Source organism: Notolepis coatsorum (assembly GCF_963971535.1).
Source record: "Notolepis coatsorum genome assembly, chromosome: 3".
Lineage (NCBI taxonomy): Eukaryota > Metazoa > Chordata > Actinopteri > Aulopiformes > Paralepididae > Notolepis > Notolepis coatsorum.
Window position 1 is genome coordinate 201,209,034 of NC_140167.1, and position 17,746 is coordinate 201,226,779.

The 17,746-nt window shown below is 44.9% G+C and overlaps 1 protein-coding gene across 1 annotated transcript in view; it reads left to right on the forward strand.

Annotated features, from left to right (window-relative positions):
- Nucleotides 1–17,746, forward strand: part of med16 (mediator complex subunit 16) — a 75,544-nt gene that overhangs the window by 22,606 nt on the left and 35,192 nt on the right. The window contains exons 8-9 of the mRNA XM_084309617.1: nucleotides 779–934; nucleotides 14,084–14,310. Coding sequence (XP_084165743.1) covers nucleotides 779–934; nucleotides 14,084–14,310 — 383 coding nt within the window. The remainder of the gene's footprint in view (nucleotides 1–778; nucleotides 935–14,083; nucleotides 14,311–17,746) is intronic.

A 17,746-nucleotide genomic window follows, 5' to 3' on the forward strand; every position in this document is an offset into this window, starting at 1 on the left:
CTTTGACATCGAAACGGAAATAGACACATCTTAGCAAAGTGTTAATCATGATTAGCATAGCTAAGATAAGATAAGATAAGATATTCCTTTATTGATCCCCTTGGGGAAATGCAGGCATCATAGCAGCATGGGGGATGGGGGGGGGGGGGGGGGGTACAGGTAGTAAAAACCATAGATATATATAGAACACTAGATAGCTTACCCGCGCTGCCGGCCAATGGAGAGCGCTGTCACTGAACCGCCGCCATCTTGCCCAGGTCAGCCTTGAGTGAGAGTGAGTGAGCTGCACAGACAAAAATACTCATAACTCGCTGAAATATTGACGGATTTACAAACGGTTTGGTTTATTACAAGCATTATTAACGTGGCTATGATTCAAGCGGTTTGTAAAAAAAACATCTTTATTTTTTTTTTATAAGTATGCAGTATCCTCTACATCTTTGATGTTTATAGCAAACCAACCCGTTTGTAAATCCGTCAATATTTCAGCGAGTTATGAGTATTTTTGTCTGTGCAGCTCACTCACTCTCACTCAAGGCTGACCTGGGCAAGATGGCGGCGGTTCAGTGACGCTGGTGACTCCGCCTTAAGCTATCTAGTGTTCTATATATATCTATGGTAAAAACAACACAAGCAGTGTAAACATCAGTTAATGTTTGCTACTGAATACATACAGACTAACATGTATTCATTTTGCCCTTATGCCATTTTGGCCACCATGTGAATATGGTCGATTTGGGGTCATCCTCACAGCCGTCCTCTCTCTGCCTCTTGCCAGTGGGTGAGAAACAGCCCATGATTCTGAAGTGGCGCATCCTGTCCACCACCAATGACCTGGAGCGAGTATCGTCGGTGGCTCTGCCCAAGCTGCCCATCTCCATCTCCAACACGGACCTCAAAGTGGCTTCTGACACCAAGTTCTGCCCTGGCCTGGGTGAGTACACTGCCTCCACGCAGGGAGGAACTGACGCCCACACACGGGTGCAGGTTATCAGGGTTAATGCCAGGCTAATGATGCCAGGCTAATGTGTAGGATGCAGGGTTCGCACAAGGTCATTGAAGTGCTTAAAGTGCTTGATTAAAAAAGTCAAGGCCTGGAATTCCTTGAAAATAGCCAATTTTTTAACAAGGTGCTTAAAAAGTCATTGACATTCAAATCAACCATTCGCATTGGAAGTTTTGTTCATCCATGATCAAATTGTTCTGAATCAAAAAAGATTATTTTTTTAATTTAAAGTGTAACTAATTGTCAGAAATTGGTTTTAAGCCATACATTTATTTTCTATAAAAAACCTTTTATAGATTTAAAAGTGAATTGTATCCTTTTAAATGTCCTTTTAAAATAAAATGAAATAAAATGTGCTTAGGAAAGTACTTGAAAGTCCTTGAATTTCATTTTGCAATGTCTGGGAACCCTGAGGATGTCCGTGTCTGGCTTCCCCAATACCTAAATCTCAGTGCTAACGGCTGCTTACTGCATATTCGTTATGTCAATGGGAACCCAGAGAGGTTGAGGATGCGCATGGTCAAATCATCTTGGTTGATACAAATGTATTTGTTAAAACATGGTGAATCGAATACAAAATAGTTTAGGAGTTTGGTAGAGGACTTGATGTTCTCTGGTCAGTAGTTTGGTAGAGGACTTGATGTTCTCTGGTCAGTAGTTTGCTAGAGGACTTGATGTTCTCTGGTCAGTAGTTTGGTAGAGGACTTGATGTTCTCTGGTCAGGAGTTTGGTAGAGGACTTGATGTTCTCTGGTCAGTAGTTTGGTAGAGGACTTGATGTTCTCTGGTCAGTAGTTTGCTAGAGGACTTGATGTTCTCTGGTCAGTAGTTTGCTAGAGGACTTGATGTTCTCTGGTTCAGGAGTTTGCTAGAGGACTTGATGTTCTCTGGTCAGTAGTTTGGTAGAGGACTTGATGTTCTCTGGTTCAGTAGTTTGCTAGAGGACTTGATGTTCTCTGGTCAGTAGTTTGCTAGAGGACTTGATGTTCTCTGGTCAGTAGTTTGCTAGAGGACTTGATGTTCTCTGGTTCAGTAGTTTGCTAGAGGATTTGATGTTCTCTGGTCAGTAGTTTGGTAGAGGACTTGATGTTCTCCGGTCAGTAGTTTGGTAGAGGACTTGATGTTCTCTGGTCAGTAGTTTGGTAGAGGACTTGATGTTCTCTGGTCAGGAGTTTGGTAGAGGACTTGATGTTCTCTGGTCAGGAGTTTGGTAGAGGACTTGATGTTCTCTGGTCAGGAGTTTGGTAGAGGACTTGATGTTCTCTGGTCAGTAGTTTGGTAGAGGACTTGATGTTCTCTGGTCAGTAGTTTGCTAGAGGACTTGATGTTCTCTGGTTCAGGAGTTTGGTAGAGGACTTGATGTTCTCTGGTCAGTAGTTTGCTAGAGGACTTGATGTTCTCTGGTCAGTAGTTTGCTAGAGGACTTGGCGTTCTCTGGTTCAGGAGTTTGGTAGAGGACTTGATGTTCTCTGGTTAGTAGTTTGGTAGAGGACTTGATGTTCTCTGGTCAGTAGTTTGGTAGAGGACTTGATGTTCTCTGGTTCAGTAGTTTGCTAGAGGACTTGATGTTCTCTGGTCAGTAGTTTGCTAGAGGACTTGATGTTCTCTGGTTCACAAGTTTGGTAGAGGACTTGATGTTCTCTAGTCAGTAGTTTGGTAGAGGACTTGATGTTCTCTAGTCAGTAGTTTGGTAGAGGACTTGATGTTCTCTGGTCAGTAGTTTGCTAGAGGACTTGATGTTCTCTGGTTCAGTAGTTTGGTAGAGGACGTGATGTTCTCTGGTCAGTAGTTTGGTAGAGGACTTGATGTTCTCTGGTTCAGTAGTTTGGTAGAGGACTTGATGTTCTCTGGTCAGTAGTTTGCTAGAGGACTTGATGTTCTCTGGTTCAGTAGTTTGGTAGAGGACTTGATGTTCTCTGGTCAGTAGTTTGCTAGAGGACTTGATGTTCTCTGGTCAGTAGTTTGGTAGAGGACTTGATGTTCTCTGGTTCAGTAGTTTGCTAGAGGACTTGATGTTCTCTGGTTCAGTAGTTTGCTAGAGGACTTGATGTTCTCTGGTTCAGTAGTTTGGTAGAGGACTTGATGTTCTCTGGTTCAGTAGTTTGGTAGAGGACTTGATGTTCTCTGGTCAGTAGTTTGGTAGAGGACTTGATGTTCTCTGGTCAGTAGTTTGGTAGAGGACTTGATGTTCTCTGGTTCAGTAGTTTGGTAGAGGACTTGATGTTCTCTGGTCAGTAGTTTGGTAGAGGACTTGATGTTCTCTGGTCTGGAGTTTGGTAGAGGACTTGATGTTCTCTGGTCAGTAGTTTGGTAGAGGACTTGATGTTCTCTAGTCAGTAGTTTGGTAGAGGACTTGATGTTCTCTGGTCAGTAGTTTGGTAGAGGACTTGATGTTCTCTGGTCAGTAGTTTGGTAGAGGACTTGATGTTCTCTGGTCAGTAGTTTGGTAGAGGACTTGATGTTCTCTGGTCAGTAGTTTGGTAGAGGACTTGATGTTCTCTAGTCAGTAGTTTGGTAGAGGACTTGATGTTCTCTGGTCAGTAGTTTGGTAGAGGACTTGATGTTCTCTGGTCAGTAGTTTGGTAGAGGACTTGATGTTCTCTGGTCAGTAGTTTGGTAGAGGACTTGATGTTCTCTGGTCAGTAGTTTGCTAGAGGACTTGACGTTCTCTGGTTCAGAAGTTTGGTAGAGGACTTGATGTTCTCTGGTTCAGTAGTTTGGTAGAGGACTTGATGTTCTCTGGTCAGTAGTTTGGTAGAGGACTTTATGTTCTCTGGTTCAGTAGTTTGGTAGAGGACTTGATGTTCTCTGGTTCAGTAGTTTGGTAGAGGACTTGATGTTCTCTGGTCAGTAGTTTGCTAGAGGACTTGATGTTCTCTGGTTCACGAGTTTGGTAGAGGACTTGATGTTCTCTGGTTCAGTAGTTTGGTAGAGGACTTGACGTTCTCTGGTTCAGAAGTTTGGTAGAGGACTTGATGTTCTCTGGTTCAGTAGTTTGGTAGAGGACTTGATGTTCTCTGGTCAGTAGTTTGGTAGAGGACTTGATGTTCTCTGGTCAGTAGTTTGCTAGAGGACTTGATGTTCTCTGGTTCAGTAGTTTGGTAGAGGACTTGATGTTCTCTGGTTCAGTAGTTTGGTAGAGGACTTGACGTTCTCTGGTTCAGAAGTTTGGTAGAGGACTTGATGTTCTCTGGTTCAGTAGTTTGGTAGAGGACTTGACGTTCTCTGGTCAGTAGTTTGCTAGAGGACTTGATGTTCTCTGGTCAGTAGTTTGGTCGAGGACTTGATGTTCTCTGGTCAGTAGTTTGGTAGAGGACTTGATGTTCTCTGGTCAGTAGTTTGGTAGAGGACTTGATGTTCTCTGGTCAGTAGTTTGGTAGAGGACTTGATGTTCTCTGGTCAGTAGTTTGGTAGAGGACTTGACGTTCTCTGGTTCAGAAGTTTGCTAGAGGACTTGACGTTCTCTGGTTCAGAAGTTTGGTAGAGGACTTGATGTTCTCTGGTTCAGTAGTTTGGTAGAGGACTTGATGTTCTCTGGTTCAGGAGTTTGGTAGAGGACTTGACGTTCTCTGGTTCAGGAGGTTGGTAGAGGATTTGATGTTCTCTGGTCAGTAGTTTGGTAGAGGACTTGATGTTCTCTGGTTCAGTAGTTTGGTAGAGGATTTGATGTTCTCTGGTCAGTAGTTTGGTAGAGGACTTGATGTTCTCTGGTCAGTAGTTTGGTAGAGGACTTGATGTTCTCTGGTTCAGTAGTTTGCTAGAGGACTTGATGTTCTCTGGTTCAGTAGTTTGCTAGAGGACTTGATGTTCTCTGGTTCACGAGTTTGGTAGAGGACTTGATGTTCTCTGGTTCAGTAGTTTGGTAGAGGACTTGACGTTCTCTGGTCAGTAGTTTGGTAGAGGACTTGATGTTCTCTGGTTCAGTAGTTTGCTAGAGGACTTGATGTTCTCTGGTTCACGAGTTTGGTAGAGGACTTGATGTTCTCTGGTTCAGTAGTTTGGTAGAGGGCTTGACGTTCTCTGGTTCAGAAGTTTGGTAGAGGACTTGATGTTCTCTGGTTCAGGAGTTTGGTAGAGGACTTGACGTTCTCTGGTTCAGGAGGTTGGTAGAGGATTTGATGTTCTCTGGTCAGTAGTTTGCTAGAGGACTTGATGTTCTCTGGTCAGTAGTTTGGTAGAGGACTTGATGTTCTCTGGTCAGTAGTTTGGTAGAGGACTTGATGTTCTCTGGTCAGTAGTTTGGTAGAGGACTTGATGTTCTCTGGTCAGTAGTTTGGTAGAGGATTTGATGTTCTCTGGTCAGTAGTTTGCTAGAGGACTTGATGTTCTCTGGTCAGTAGTTTGGTAGAGGACTTGATGTTCTCTGGTCAGTAGTTTGCTAGAGGACTTGATGTTCTCTGGTTCAGTAGTTTGGTAGAGGACTTGATGTTCTCTGGTTCAGTAGTTTGGTAGAGGACTTGACGTTCTCTGGTTCAGAAGTTTGGTAGAGGACTTGATGTTCTCTGGTTCAGTAGTTTGGTAGAGGACTTGACGTTCTCTGGTCAGTAGTTTGCTAGAGGACTTGATGTTCTCTGGTCAGTAGTTTGGTAGAGGACTTGATGTTCTCTGGTCAGTAGTTTGGTAGAGGACTTGATGTTCTCTGGTCAGTAGTTTGGTAGAGGACTTGATGTTCTCTGGTCAGTAGTTTGGTAGAGGACTTGATGTTCTCTGGTCAGTAGTTTGGTAGAGGACTTGACGTTCTCTGGTTCAGAAGTTTGCTAGAGGACTTGACGTTCTCTGGTTCAGAAGTTTGGTAGAGGACTTGATGTTCTCTGGTTCAGTAGTTTGGTAGAGGACTTGATGTTCTCTGGTTCAGGAGTTTGGTAGAGGACTTGACGTTCTCTGGTTCAGGAGGTTGGTAGAGGATTTGATGTTCTCTGGTCAGTAGTTTGGTAGAGGACTTGATGTTCTCTGGTTCAGTAGTTTGGTAGAGGATTTGATGTTCTCTGGTCAGTAGTTTGGTAGAGGACTTGATGTTCTCTGGTCAGTAGTTTGGTAGAGGACTTGATGTTCTCTGGTTCAGTAGTTTGCTAGAGGACTTGATGTTCTCTGGTTCAGTAGTTTGCTAGAGGACTTGATGTTCTCTGGTTCACGAGTTTGGTAGAGGACGTGATGTTCTCTGGTTCAGTAGTTTGGTAGAGGACTTGACGTTCTCTGGTCAGTAGTTTGGTAGAGGACTTGATGTTCTCTGGTTCAGTAGTTTGCTAGAGGACTTGATGTTCTCTGGTTCACGAGTTTGGTAGAGGACTTGATGTTCTCTGGTTCAGTAGTTTGGTAGAGGACTTGACGTTCTCTGGTTCAGAAGTTTGGTAGAGGACTTGATGTTCTCTGGTTCAGGAGTTTGGTAGAGGACTTGACGTTCTCTGGTTCAGGAGGTTGGTAGAGGATTTGATGTTCTCTGGTCAGTAGTTTGCTAGAGGACTTGATGTTCTCTGGTCAGTAGTTTGGTAGAGGACTTGATGTTCTCTGGTCAGTAGTTTGGTAGAGGACTTGATGTTCTCTGGTCAGTAGTTTGGTAGAGGACTTGATGTTCTCTGGTCAGTAGTTTGGTAGAGGACTTGATGTTCTCTGGTCAGTAGTTTGGTAGAGGACTTGACGTTCTCTGGTTCAGAAGTTTGCTAGAGGACTTGACGTTCTCTGGTTCAGAAGTTTGGTAGAGGACTTGATGTTCTCTGGTTCAGTAGTTTGGTAGAGGATTTGATGTTCTCTGGTCAGTAGTTTGGTAGAGGACTTGATGTTCTCTGGTCAGTAGTTTGGTAGAGGACTTGATGTTCTCTGGTTCAGTAGTTTGCTAGAGGACTTGATGTTCTCTGGTCAGTAGTTTGGTAGAGGACTTGATGTTCTCTGGTTCAGTAGTTTGCTAGAGGACTTGATGTTCTCTGGTTCACGAGTTTGGTAGAGGACTTGACGTTCTCTGGTTCAGTAGTTTGGTAGAGGACTTGACGTTCTCTGGTTCAGAAGAGGACTTGATGTTCTCTGGTTCAGTAGTTTGGTAGAGGACTTGATGTTCTCTGGTTCAGGAGTTTGGTAGAGGACTTGACGTTCTCTGGTTCAGGAGGTTGGTAGAGGATTTGATGTTCTCTGGTCAGTAGTTTGGTAGAGGACTTGATGTTCTCTGGTTCAGTAGTTTGGTAGAGGATTTGATGTTCTCTGGTCAGTAGTTTGGTAGAGGACTTGATGTTCTCTGGTCAGTAGTTTGGTAGAGGACTTGATGTTCTCTGGTTCAGTAGTTTGCTAGAGGACTTGATGTTCTCTGGTTCAGTAGTTTGCTAGAGGACTTGATGTTCTCTGGTTCACGAGTTTGGTAGAGGACTTGATGTTCTCTGGTTCAGTAGTTTGGTAGAGGACTTGATGTTCTCTGGTCAGTAGTTTGGTAGAGGACTTGATGTTCTCTGGTTCAGTAGTTTGCTAGAGGACTTGATGTTCTCTGGTTCACGAGTTTGGTAGAGGACTTGATGTTCTCTGGTTCAGTAGTTTGGTAGAGGACTTGACGTTCTCTGGTTCAGAAGTTTGGTAGAGGACTTGATGTTCTCTGGTTCAGGAGTTTGGTAGAGGACTTGACGTTCTCTGGTTCAGGAGGTTGGTAGAGGATTTGATGTTCTCTGGTCAGTAGTTTGCTAGAGGACTTGATGTTCTCTGGTCAGTAGTTTGGTAGAGGACTTGATGTTCTCTGGTCAGTAGTTTGGTAGAGGACTTGATGTTCTCTGGTCAGTAGTTTGGTAGAGGACTTGATGTTCTCTGGTCAGTAGTTTGGTAGAGGACTTGATGTTCTCTGGTCAGTAGTTTGGTAGAGGACTTGACGTTCTCTGGTTCAGAAGTTTGCTAGAGGACTTGACGTTCTCTGGTTCACGAGTTTGGTAGAGGACTTGATGTTCTCTGGTTCAGTAGTTTGGTAGAGGACTTGACGTTCTCTGGTCAGTAGTTTGGTAGAGGACTTGATGTTCTCTGGTTCAGTAGTTTGCTAGAGGACTTGATGTTCTCTGGTTCACGAGTTTGGTAGAGGACTTGATGTTCTCTGGTTCAGTAGTTTGGTAGAGGACTTGACGTTCTCTGGTTCAGGAGTTTGGTAGAGGACTTGACGTTCTCTGGTTCAGGAGGTTGGTAGAGGATTTGATGTTCTCTGGTCAGTAGTTTGCTAGAGGACTTGATGTTCTCTGGTCAGTAGTTTGGTAGAGGACTTGATGTTCTCTGGTCAGTAGTTTGGTAGAGGACTTGATGTTCTCTGGTCAGTAGTTTGGTAGAGGACTTGATGTTCTCTGGTCAGTAGTTTGGTAGAGGACTTGATGTTCTCTGGTCAGTAGTTTGGTAGAGGACTTGACGTTCTCTGGTTCAGAAGTTTGCTAGAGGACTTGACGTTCTCTGGTTCAGAAGTTTGGTAGAGGACTTGATGTTCTCTGGTTCAGTAGTTTGGTAGAGGACTTGATGTTCTCTGGTTCAGGAGTTTGGTAGAGGACTTGACGTTCTCTGGTTCAGGAGGTTGGTAGAGGATTTGATGTTCTCTGGTCAGTAGTTTGGTAGAGGACTTGATGTTCTCTGGTTCAGTAGTTTGGTAGAGGATTTGATGTTCTCTGGTCAGTAGTTTGGTAGAGGACTTGATGTTCTCTGGTCAGTAGTTTGGTAGAGGACTTGATGTTCTCTGGTTCAGGAGTTTGGTAGAGGACTTGACGTTCTCTGGTTCAGGAGGTTGGTAGAGGATTTGATGTTCTCTGGTCAGTAGTTTGGTAGAGGACTTGATGTTCTCTGGTTCAGTAGTTTGGTAGAGGACTTGATGTTCTCTGGTTCAGGAGTTTGGTAGAGGACTTGACGTTCTCTGGTTCAGGAGGTTGGTAGAGGATTTGATGTTCTCTGGTCAGTAGTTTGGTAGAGGACTTGATGTTCTCTGGTTCAGTAGTTTGGTAGAGGATTTGATGTTCTCTGGTCAGTAGTTTGGTAGAGGACTTGATGTTCTCTGGTCAGTAGTTTGGTAGAGGACTTGATATTCTCTGGTTCAGTAGTTTGCTAGAGGACTTGATGTTCTCTGGTTCAGTAGTTTGCTAGAGGACTTGATGTTCTCTGGTTCACGAGTTTGGTAGAGGACTTGATGTTCTCTGGTTCAGTAGTTTGGTAGAGGACTTGACGTTCTCTGGTCAGTAGTTTGGTAGAGGACTTGATGTTCTCTGGTTCAGTAGTTTGCTAGAGGACTTGATGTTCTCTGGTTCACGAGTTTGGTAGAGGACTTGATGTTCTCTGGTTCAGTAGTTTGGTAGAGGGCTTGACGTTCTCTGGTTCAGAAGTTTGGTAGAGGACTTGATGTTCTCTGGTTCAGGAGTTTGGTAGAGGACTTGACGTTCTCTGGTTCAGGAGGTTGGTAGAGGATTTGATGTTCTCTGGTCAGTAGTTTGCTAGAGGACTTGATGTTCTCTGGTCAGTAGTTTGGTAGAGGACTTGATGTTCTCTGGTCAGTAGTTTGGTAGAGGACTTGATGTTCTCTGGTCAGTAGTTTGGTAGAGGACTTGATGTTCTCTGGTCAGTAGTTTGGTAGAGGATTTGATGTTCTCTGGTCAGTAGTTTGCTAGAGGACTTGATGTTCTCTGGTCAGTAGTTTGGTAGAGGACTTGATGTTCTCTGGTCAGTAGTTTGCTAGAGGACTTGATGTTCTCTGGTTCAGTAGTTTGGTAGAGGACTTGATGTTCTCTGGTTCAGTAGTTTGGTAGAGGACTTGACGTTCTCTGGTTCAGAAGTTTGGTAGAGGACTTGATGTTCTCTGGTTCAGTAGTTTGGTAGAGGACTTGACGTTCTCTGGTCAGTAGTTTGCTAGAGGACTTGATGTTCTCTGGTCAGTAGTTTGGTAGAGGACTTGATGTTCTCTGGTCAGTAGTTTGGTAGAGGACTTGATGTTCTCTGGTCAGTAGTTTGGTAGAGGACTTGATGTTCTCTGGTCAGTAGTTTGGTAGAGGACTTGATGTTCTCTGGTCAGTAGTTTGGTAGAGGACTTGACGTTCTCTGGTTCAGAAGTTTGCTAGAGGACTTGACGTTCTCTGGTTCAGAAGTTTGGTAGAGGACTTGATGTTCTCTGGTTCAGTAGTTTGGTAGAGGACTTGATGTTCTCTGGTTCAGGAGTTTGGTAGAGGACTTGACGTTCTCTGGTTCAGGAGGTTGGTAGAGGATTTGATGTTCTCTGGTCAGTAGTTTGGTAGAGGACTTGATGTTCTCTGGTTCAGTAGTTTGGTAGAGGATTTGATGTTCTCTGGTCAGTAGTTTGGTAGAGGACTTGATGTTCTCTGGTCAGTAGTTTGGTAGAGGACTTGATGTTCTCTGGTTCAGTAGTTTGCTAGAGGACTTGATGTTCTCTGGTTCAGTAGTTTGCTAGAGGACTTGATGTTCTCTGGTTCACGAGTTTGGTAGAGGACTTGATGTTCTCTGGTTCAGTAGTTTGGTAGAGGACTTGACGTTCTCTGGTCAGTAGTTTGGTAGAGGACTTGATGTTCTCTGGTTCAGTAGTTTGCTAGAGGACTTGATGTTCTCTGGTTCACGAGTTTGGTAGAGGACTTGATGTTCTCTGGTTCAGTAGTTTGGTAGAGGACTTGACGTTCTCTGGTTCAGAAGTTTGGTAGAGGACTTGATGTTCTCTGGTTCAGGAGTTTGGTAGAGGACTTGACGTTCTCTGGTTCAGGAGGTTGGTAGAGGATTTGATGTTCTCTGGTCAGTAGTTTGCTAGAGGACTTGATGTTCTCTGGTCAGTAGTTTGGTAGAGGACTTGATGTTCTCTGGTCAGTAGTTTGGTAGAGGACTTGATGTTCTCTGGTCAGTAGTTTGGTAGAGGACTTGATGTTCTCTGGTCAGTAGTTTGGTAGAGGACTTGATGTTCTCTGGTCAGTAGTTTGGTAGAGGACTTGACGTTCTCTGGTTCAGAAGTTTGCTAGAGGACTTGACGTTCTCTGGTTCAGAAGTTTGGTAGAGGACTTGATGTTCTCTGGTTCAGTAGTTTGGTAGAGGATTTGATGTTCTCTGGTCAGTAGTTTGGTAGAGGACTTGATGTTCTCTGGTCAGTAGTTTGGTAGAGGACTTGATGTTCTCTGGTTCAGTAGTTTGCTAGAGGACTTGATGTTCTCTGGTCAGTAGTTTGGTAGAGGACTTGATGTTCTCTGGTTCAGTAGTTTGCTAGAGGACTTGATGTTCTCTGGTTCACGAGTTTGGTAGAGGACTTGACGTTCTCTGGTTCAGTAGTTTGGTAGAGGACTTGACGTTCTCTGGTTCAGAAGAGGACTTGATGTTCTCTGGTTCAGTAGTTTGGTAGAGGACTTGATGTTCTCTGGTTCAGGAGTTTGGTAGAGGACTTGACGTTCTCTGGTTCAGGAGGTTGGTAGAGGATTTGATGTTCTCTGGTCAGTAGTTTGGTAGAGGACTTGATGTTCTCTGGTTCAGTAGTTTGGTAGAGGATTTGATGTTCTCTGGTCAGTAGTTTGGTAGAGGACTTGATGTTCTCTGGTCAGTAGTTTGGTAGAGGACTTGATGTTCTCTGGTTCAGTAGTTTGCTAGAGGACTTGATGTTCTCTGGTTCAGTAGTTTGCTAGAGGACTTGATGTTCTCTGGTTCACGAGTTTGGTAGAGGACTTGATGTTCTCTGGTTCAGTAGTTTGGTAGAGGACTTGATGTTCTCTGGTCAGTAGTTTGGTAGAGGACTTGATGTTCTCTGGTTCAGTAGTTTGCTAGAGGACTTGATGTTCTCTGGTTCACGAGTTTGGTAGAGGACTTGATGTTCTCTGGTTCAGTAGTTTGGTAGAGGACTTGACGTTCTCTGGTTCAGAAGTTTGGTAGAGGACTTGATGTTCTCTGGTTCAGGAGTTTGGTAGAGGACTTGACGTTCTCTGGTTCAGGAGGTTGGTAGAGGATTTGATGTTCTCTGGTCAGTAGTTTGCTAGAGGACTTGATGTTCTCTGGTCAGTAGTTTGGTAGAGGACTTGATGTTCTCTGGTCAGTAGTTTGGTAGAGGACTTGATGTTCTCTGGTCAGTAGTTTGGTAGAGGACTTGATGTTCTCTGGTCAGTAGTTTGGTAGAGGACTTGATGTTCTCTGGTCAGTAGTTTGGTAGAGGACTTGACGTTCTCTGGTTCAGAAGTTTGCTAGAGGACTTGACGTTCTCTGGTTCACGAGTTTGGTAGAGGACTTGATGTTCTCTGGTTCAGTAGTTTGGTAGAGGACTTGACGTTCTCTGGTCAGTAGTTTGGTAGAGGACTTGATGTTCTCTGGTTCAGTAGTTTGCTAGAGGACTTGATGTTCTCTGGTTCACGAGTTTGGTAGAGGACTTGATGTTCTCTGGTTCAGTAGTTTGGTAGAGGACTTGACGTTCTCTGGTTCAGGAGTTTGGTAGAGGACTTGACGTTCTCTGGTTCAGGAGGTTGGTAGAGGATTTGATGTTCTCTGGTCAGTAGTTTGCTAGAGGACTTGATGTTCTCTGGTCAGTAGTTTGGTAGAGGACTTGATGTTCTCTGGTCAGTAGTTTGGTAGAGGACTTGATGTTCTCTGGTCAGTAGTTTGGTAGAGGACTTGATGTTCTCTGGTCAGTAGTTTGGTAGAGGACTTGATGTTCTCTGGTCAGTAGTTTGGTAGAGGACTTGACGTTCTCTGGTTCAGAAGTTTGCTAGAGGACTTGACGTTCTCTGGTTCAGAAGTTTGGTAGAGGACTTGATGTTCTCTGGTTCAGTAGTTTGGTAGAGGACTTGATGTTCTCTGGTTCAGGAGTTTGGTAGAGGACTTGACGTTCTCTGGTTCAGGAGGTTGGTAGAGGATTTGATGTTCTCTGGTCAGTAGTTTGGTAGAGGACTTGATGTTCTCTGGTTCAGTAGTTTGGTAGAGGATTTGATGTTCTCTGGTCAGTAGTTTGGTAGAGGACTTGATGTTCTCTGGTCAGTAGTTTGGTAGAGGACTTGATGTTCTCTGGTTCAGTAGTTTGCTAGAGGACTTGATGTTCTCTGGTCAGTAGTTTGGTAGAGGACTTGATGTTCTCTGGTTCAGTAGTTTGCTAGAGGACTTGATGTTCTCTGGTTCACGAGTTTGGTATATGACTTGATGTTCTCTGGTTCAGTAGTTTGGTAGAGGACTTGACGTTCTCTGGTTCAGAAGTTTGGTAGAGGACTTGATGTTCTCTGGTTCAGTAGTTTGGTAGAGGACTTGATGTTCTCTGGTCAGTAGTTTGGTAGAGGACTTGATGTTCTCTGGTCAGTAGTTTGGTAGAGGACTTGATGTTCTCTGGTCAGTAGTTTGGTAGAGGACTTGATGTTCTCTGGTCAGTAGTTTGGTAGAGGACTTGATGTTCTCTGGTCAGTAGTTTGGTAGAGGACTTGACGTTCTCTGGTTCAGAAGTTTGCTAGAGGACTTGACGTTCTCTGGTCAGTAGTTTGGTAGAGGACTTGATGTTCTCTGGTTCAGTAGTTTGGTAGAGGACTTGATGTTCTCTGGTTCAGGAGTTTGGTAGAGGACTTGACGTTCTCTGGTTCAGGAGGTTGGTAGAGGATTTGATGTTCTCTGGTCAGTAGTTTGGTAGAGGACTTGATGTTCTCTGGTCAGTAGTTTGGTAGAGGACTTGATGTTCTCTGGTCAGTAGTTTGGTAGAGGACTTGATGTTCTCTGGTTCAGGAGAAGTGGGTGAAGCTCCCTGACTTCTTTGTGGGGTCACCTTATAAACTATCTGTCACAAAGGGAGGGGGCGGGGGAAGGGATGACCAGGTTATACAGGAAGGAGGGTGAAGACGGGAAGGAGAGGGTGAGGGGCACAGGCAGGAGGGGGGGAAGGTGTTATCAAAAGGACTAGAATGAGGGTCCAGGCCATGAAAGGAATCTTCCACAGTTCTCAATTAGTTGTGTATTGGTTTGATGTGACCGCCTTTTCATTGCCAAAAGTCTTTCGGTATACCGTATCAAACTTTAAACTTTTAATCTTCAACTGACGTCACCAAATATTTTAGCATTGATTTAGACAAATGTACAACTGATGAGCACGGATACAGTGCCCACCTCTCAATTGAGTGGAAAGTGAAGGTGGTGCTCGTGGTGCCCACAGGCCTGGCCCTCTCCTTCCACGACGGCAGCGTCCAGATCCTCCACCGCCTCTCCCTCCACACCATGGGCGTCTTCTACGGCTCCTCGTCCTCCTCCAACCCCGGCCAGCGGCCCGGCGAGGAGTCGGCCATCAAGCGCCAGCGCACCGGAGGCCCCGCCCTCCACTTCAAGGCCCTGCAGTTCTCCTGGACCTCCCTCGCCCTGGCTGGAGTGGACAACCACGGCAAGGTGAGAGGAGCAGGAGCAGAGACATCGTGTGTGTGTGCATCATGCATGTAGACCTGACATGATGCACCGATGTGAAAATTGTGGCAGATACCGATAACCGATATTAATATTGCTGTTCTGGCCGATACCGATATTTACCGATGTTGATATCTCTGTATAGAAAACATTTTTTATTTTTATTTTTTTTAATCCACTTTTTCCCCCATTTTCTATATTTTCTCCCATCCCAATTTCGTATCATTCAATTCAACCCTCCCCTGTCACGAACGCTGTTTCTTGCCTCCCACAAGCCGGCTGCAATGTGGACTAAGTCATACATATAGCACAAGTCCCCTCCGGTACTTGAGGTAACAGCAGTCGCATCTTTTCACCTGCGCAGCTCGATCTCTCAGTGGCGAGGAGTAACGCGTGGGAGGCTCACGCTGCCCCCGACACTTCCTGATTCTACTGCGCAGGCGCACCAACCGACCTGTAGGAGTCGCTGTCCACAACGCCCGATCCCCACCCATCAGTTTCCCACCCCCTAATACGGCCAATGTGTATTAGTATGAACGACCAGCTAAACTGAAAGCAATGTGGAGCGCTGGGCTCGAACAGGCAAGCCCAGCGTCTCCAGCATTCGTGGCGAGCGCCTTGCCCACTACGCCATGTAGCCGCCCCAGAAAACACTTTTTTATGATAATCAAATAAAGAGCTATTTTCCAAAACGCATAATCTTTTTACTTTTGTAACTTATTTTCATAAATGACTGATATTTTGAAACTATTTAAGGCCAAAACATGTAAAAATAAAAAATAAATATAAAAAAATAAATAAAAAAGACATATATATATATTTTTTTTATATTATATTTATATTTATATTATATCGGCGGCCGATATATCGTGTGTCACTAAGACCTGTACAACCAGACCTAGGCTTGGTGTGTCTTTAACCACAGGGTGAGAGTTAGACCTAGTCTTGGTGTGTCTTTAACCACAGGGTGAGAGTTAGACCTAGTCTTGGTGTGTCTTTAACCACAAGGTGAGAGTTAGACCTAGTCTTGGTGTGTCTTTAACCACAGCAAGGTGAGAGTTAGACCTAGTCTTGGTGTGTCTTTAACCACAAGGTGAGAGTTAGACCTAGTCTTGGTGTGTCTTTAACCACAAGGTGAGAGTTAGACCTAGTCTTGGTGTGTCTTTAACCACAAGGTGAGAGTTAGACCTAGTCTTGGTGTGTCTTTAACCACAAGGTGAGAGTTAGACCTAGTCTTGGTGTGTCTTTAACCACAGCAAGGTGAGAGTTAGACCTAGTCTTGGTGTGTCTTTAACCACAAGGTGAGAGTTAGACCTAGTCTTGGTGTGTCTTTAACCACAAGGTGAGAGTTAGACCTAGTCTTGGTGTGTCTTTAACCACAGCAAGGTGAGAGTTAGACCTAGTCTTGGTGTGTCTTTAACCACAGCAAGGTGAGAGTTAGACCTAGTCTTGGTGTGTCTTTAACCACAAGGTGAGAGTTAGACCTAGTCTTGGTGTGTCTTTAACCACAGCAAGGTGAGAGTTAGACCTAGTCTTGGTGTGTCTTTAACCACAAGGTGAGAGTTAGACCTAGTCTTGGTGTGTCTTTAACCACAAGGTGAGAGTTAGACCTAGTCTTGGTGTGTCTTTAACCACAAGGTGAGAGTTAGACCTAGGCTTGGTGTGTCTTTAACCACAAGGTGAGAGTTAGACCTAGTCTTGGTGTGTCTTTAACCACAAGGTGAGAGTTAGACCTAGTCTTGGTGTGTCTTTAACCACAAGGTGAGAGTTAGACCTAGTCTTGGTGTGTCTTTAACCACAAGGTGAGGGTTAGACCTAGTCTTGGTGTGTCTTTAACCACAAGGTGAGAGTTAGACCTAGTCTTGGTGTGTCTTTAACCACAAGGTGAGAGTTAGACCTAGTCTTGGTGTGTCTTTAACCACAAGGTGAGGGTTAGACCTAGTCTTGGTGTGTCTTTAACCATAGCAAGGTGAGAGTTAGACCTAGTCTTGGTGTGTCTTTAACCACGGCAAGGTGAGAGTTAGACCTAGTCTTGGTGTGTCTTTAACCACAAGGTGAGAGTTAGACCTAGTCTTGGTGTGTCTTTAACCACAGCAAGGTGAGAGTTAGACCTAGTCTTGGTGTGTCTTTAACCACAAGGTGAGAGTTAGACCTAGTCTTGGTGTGTCTTTAACCACAAGGTGAGAGTTAGACCTAGTCTTGGTGTGTCTAACCATAGCCAAGCTCAGGGACCTGGGCTTGAACTATGACCTCTGCCAGTGGGTCTTGGACTTCCTGACTGGCAGACCCCAGGTGGTGAGAGCAGGCAACTGCACCTCCTCATCCATCACCCTCAACATAGGGGCCCCCCAGGGCTGTGTTCTGAGTCCCCTCCTCTACTCCCTGTACACACACGACTGTGTGGCTCAGCGGAGTAGCAATACAATCATCAAATTTGCTGACGACACAGTGGTGGTGGGCCTGATCTCTGCCAACGACGAGAGGGCCTACCTGGAAGAGGTCAAGGTCCTGGCGGGATGGTGCCAGGAAAACAGCCTCTCCCTGAACGTCAGCAAAACAAAGGAGATGATTGTGGACTTCAGGAGGTCGGGGGTCAAGGACTACAGCCCCCTCAGCATCGACGGGGCACCGGTTGAGAGAGTCAACAGCTTTAAGTACCTCGGAGCCTACATATCCGAGGACTTGACATGGACCACACACATTGACAGTGTTGTGAAGAAGGCACGACAACGCCTCTACTTCCTCAGGCGCCTAAGGAAGTTCCAAGTCAGTCAGAAGATCCTTAAGAACTTCTACTCATGTACAATAGAGAGCATCTTGACCGGCAACATCACCTCCTGGTTTGGAAATAGCACTGCACAAGACCGAAGCAGACTACAAAGAGTGACACGTTCAGCCGAACGCACAATTGGAGGGGGGCTCCCCACCCTCCAGAACATTTACAACAAGCGTTGCAAGGGCAAGGCTAAGAGAATCATTAAAGACTCCAGTCACCCGAACAACTGCCTCTTTGAACTGCTGCGGTCAGGCAAGCGATACCGGAGTCTCAAGGCGAGCACAGAAAGACTCAGAAGAAGCTTCTATCCCCAGGCCATCAGGCTGCTAAACGAACAATGAATGAACACTACACAACAACAACCACCAAACGCACATAGCACACACATCCACACGCACACACTCACTTAAACAAACACACTGTAGCACCCACTCCACACACTTTATAGCACACACCCACTTTAAACAAACACACTGTAGCACCCACTCCCCACACTTTATATTTATTGATGAAGGATTGCACTACAACTCGTACACCTTACTGTAAATTGTACCTAAATTGTACCTCATCCCATTTCTGCTTTGCACTAGATAGTACTGTACATTAGTACACTGCATAGTATTGTATATTATATGGTAACTCAGA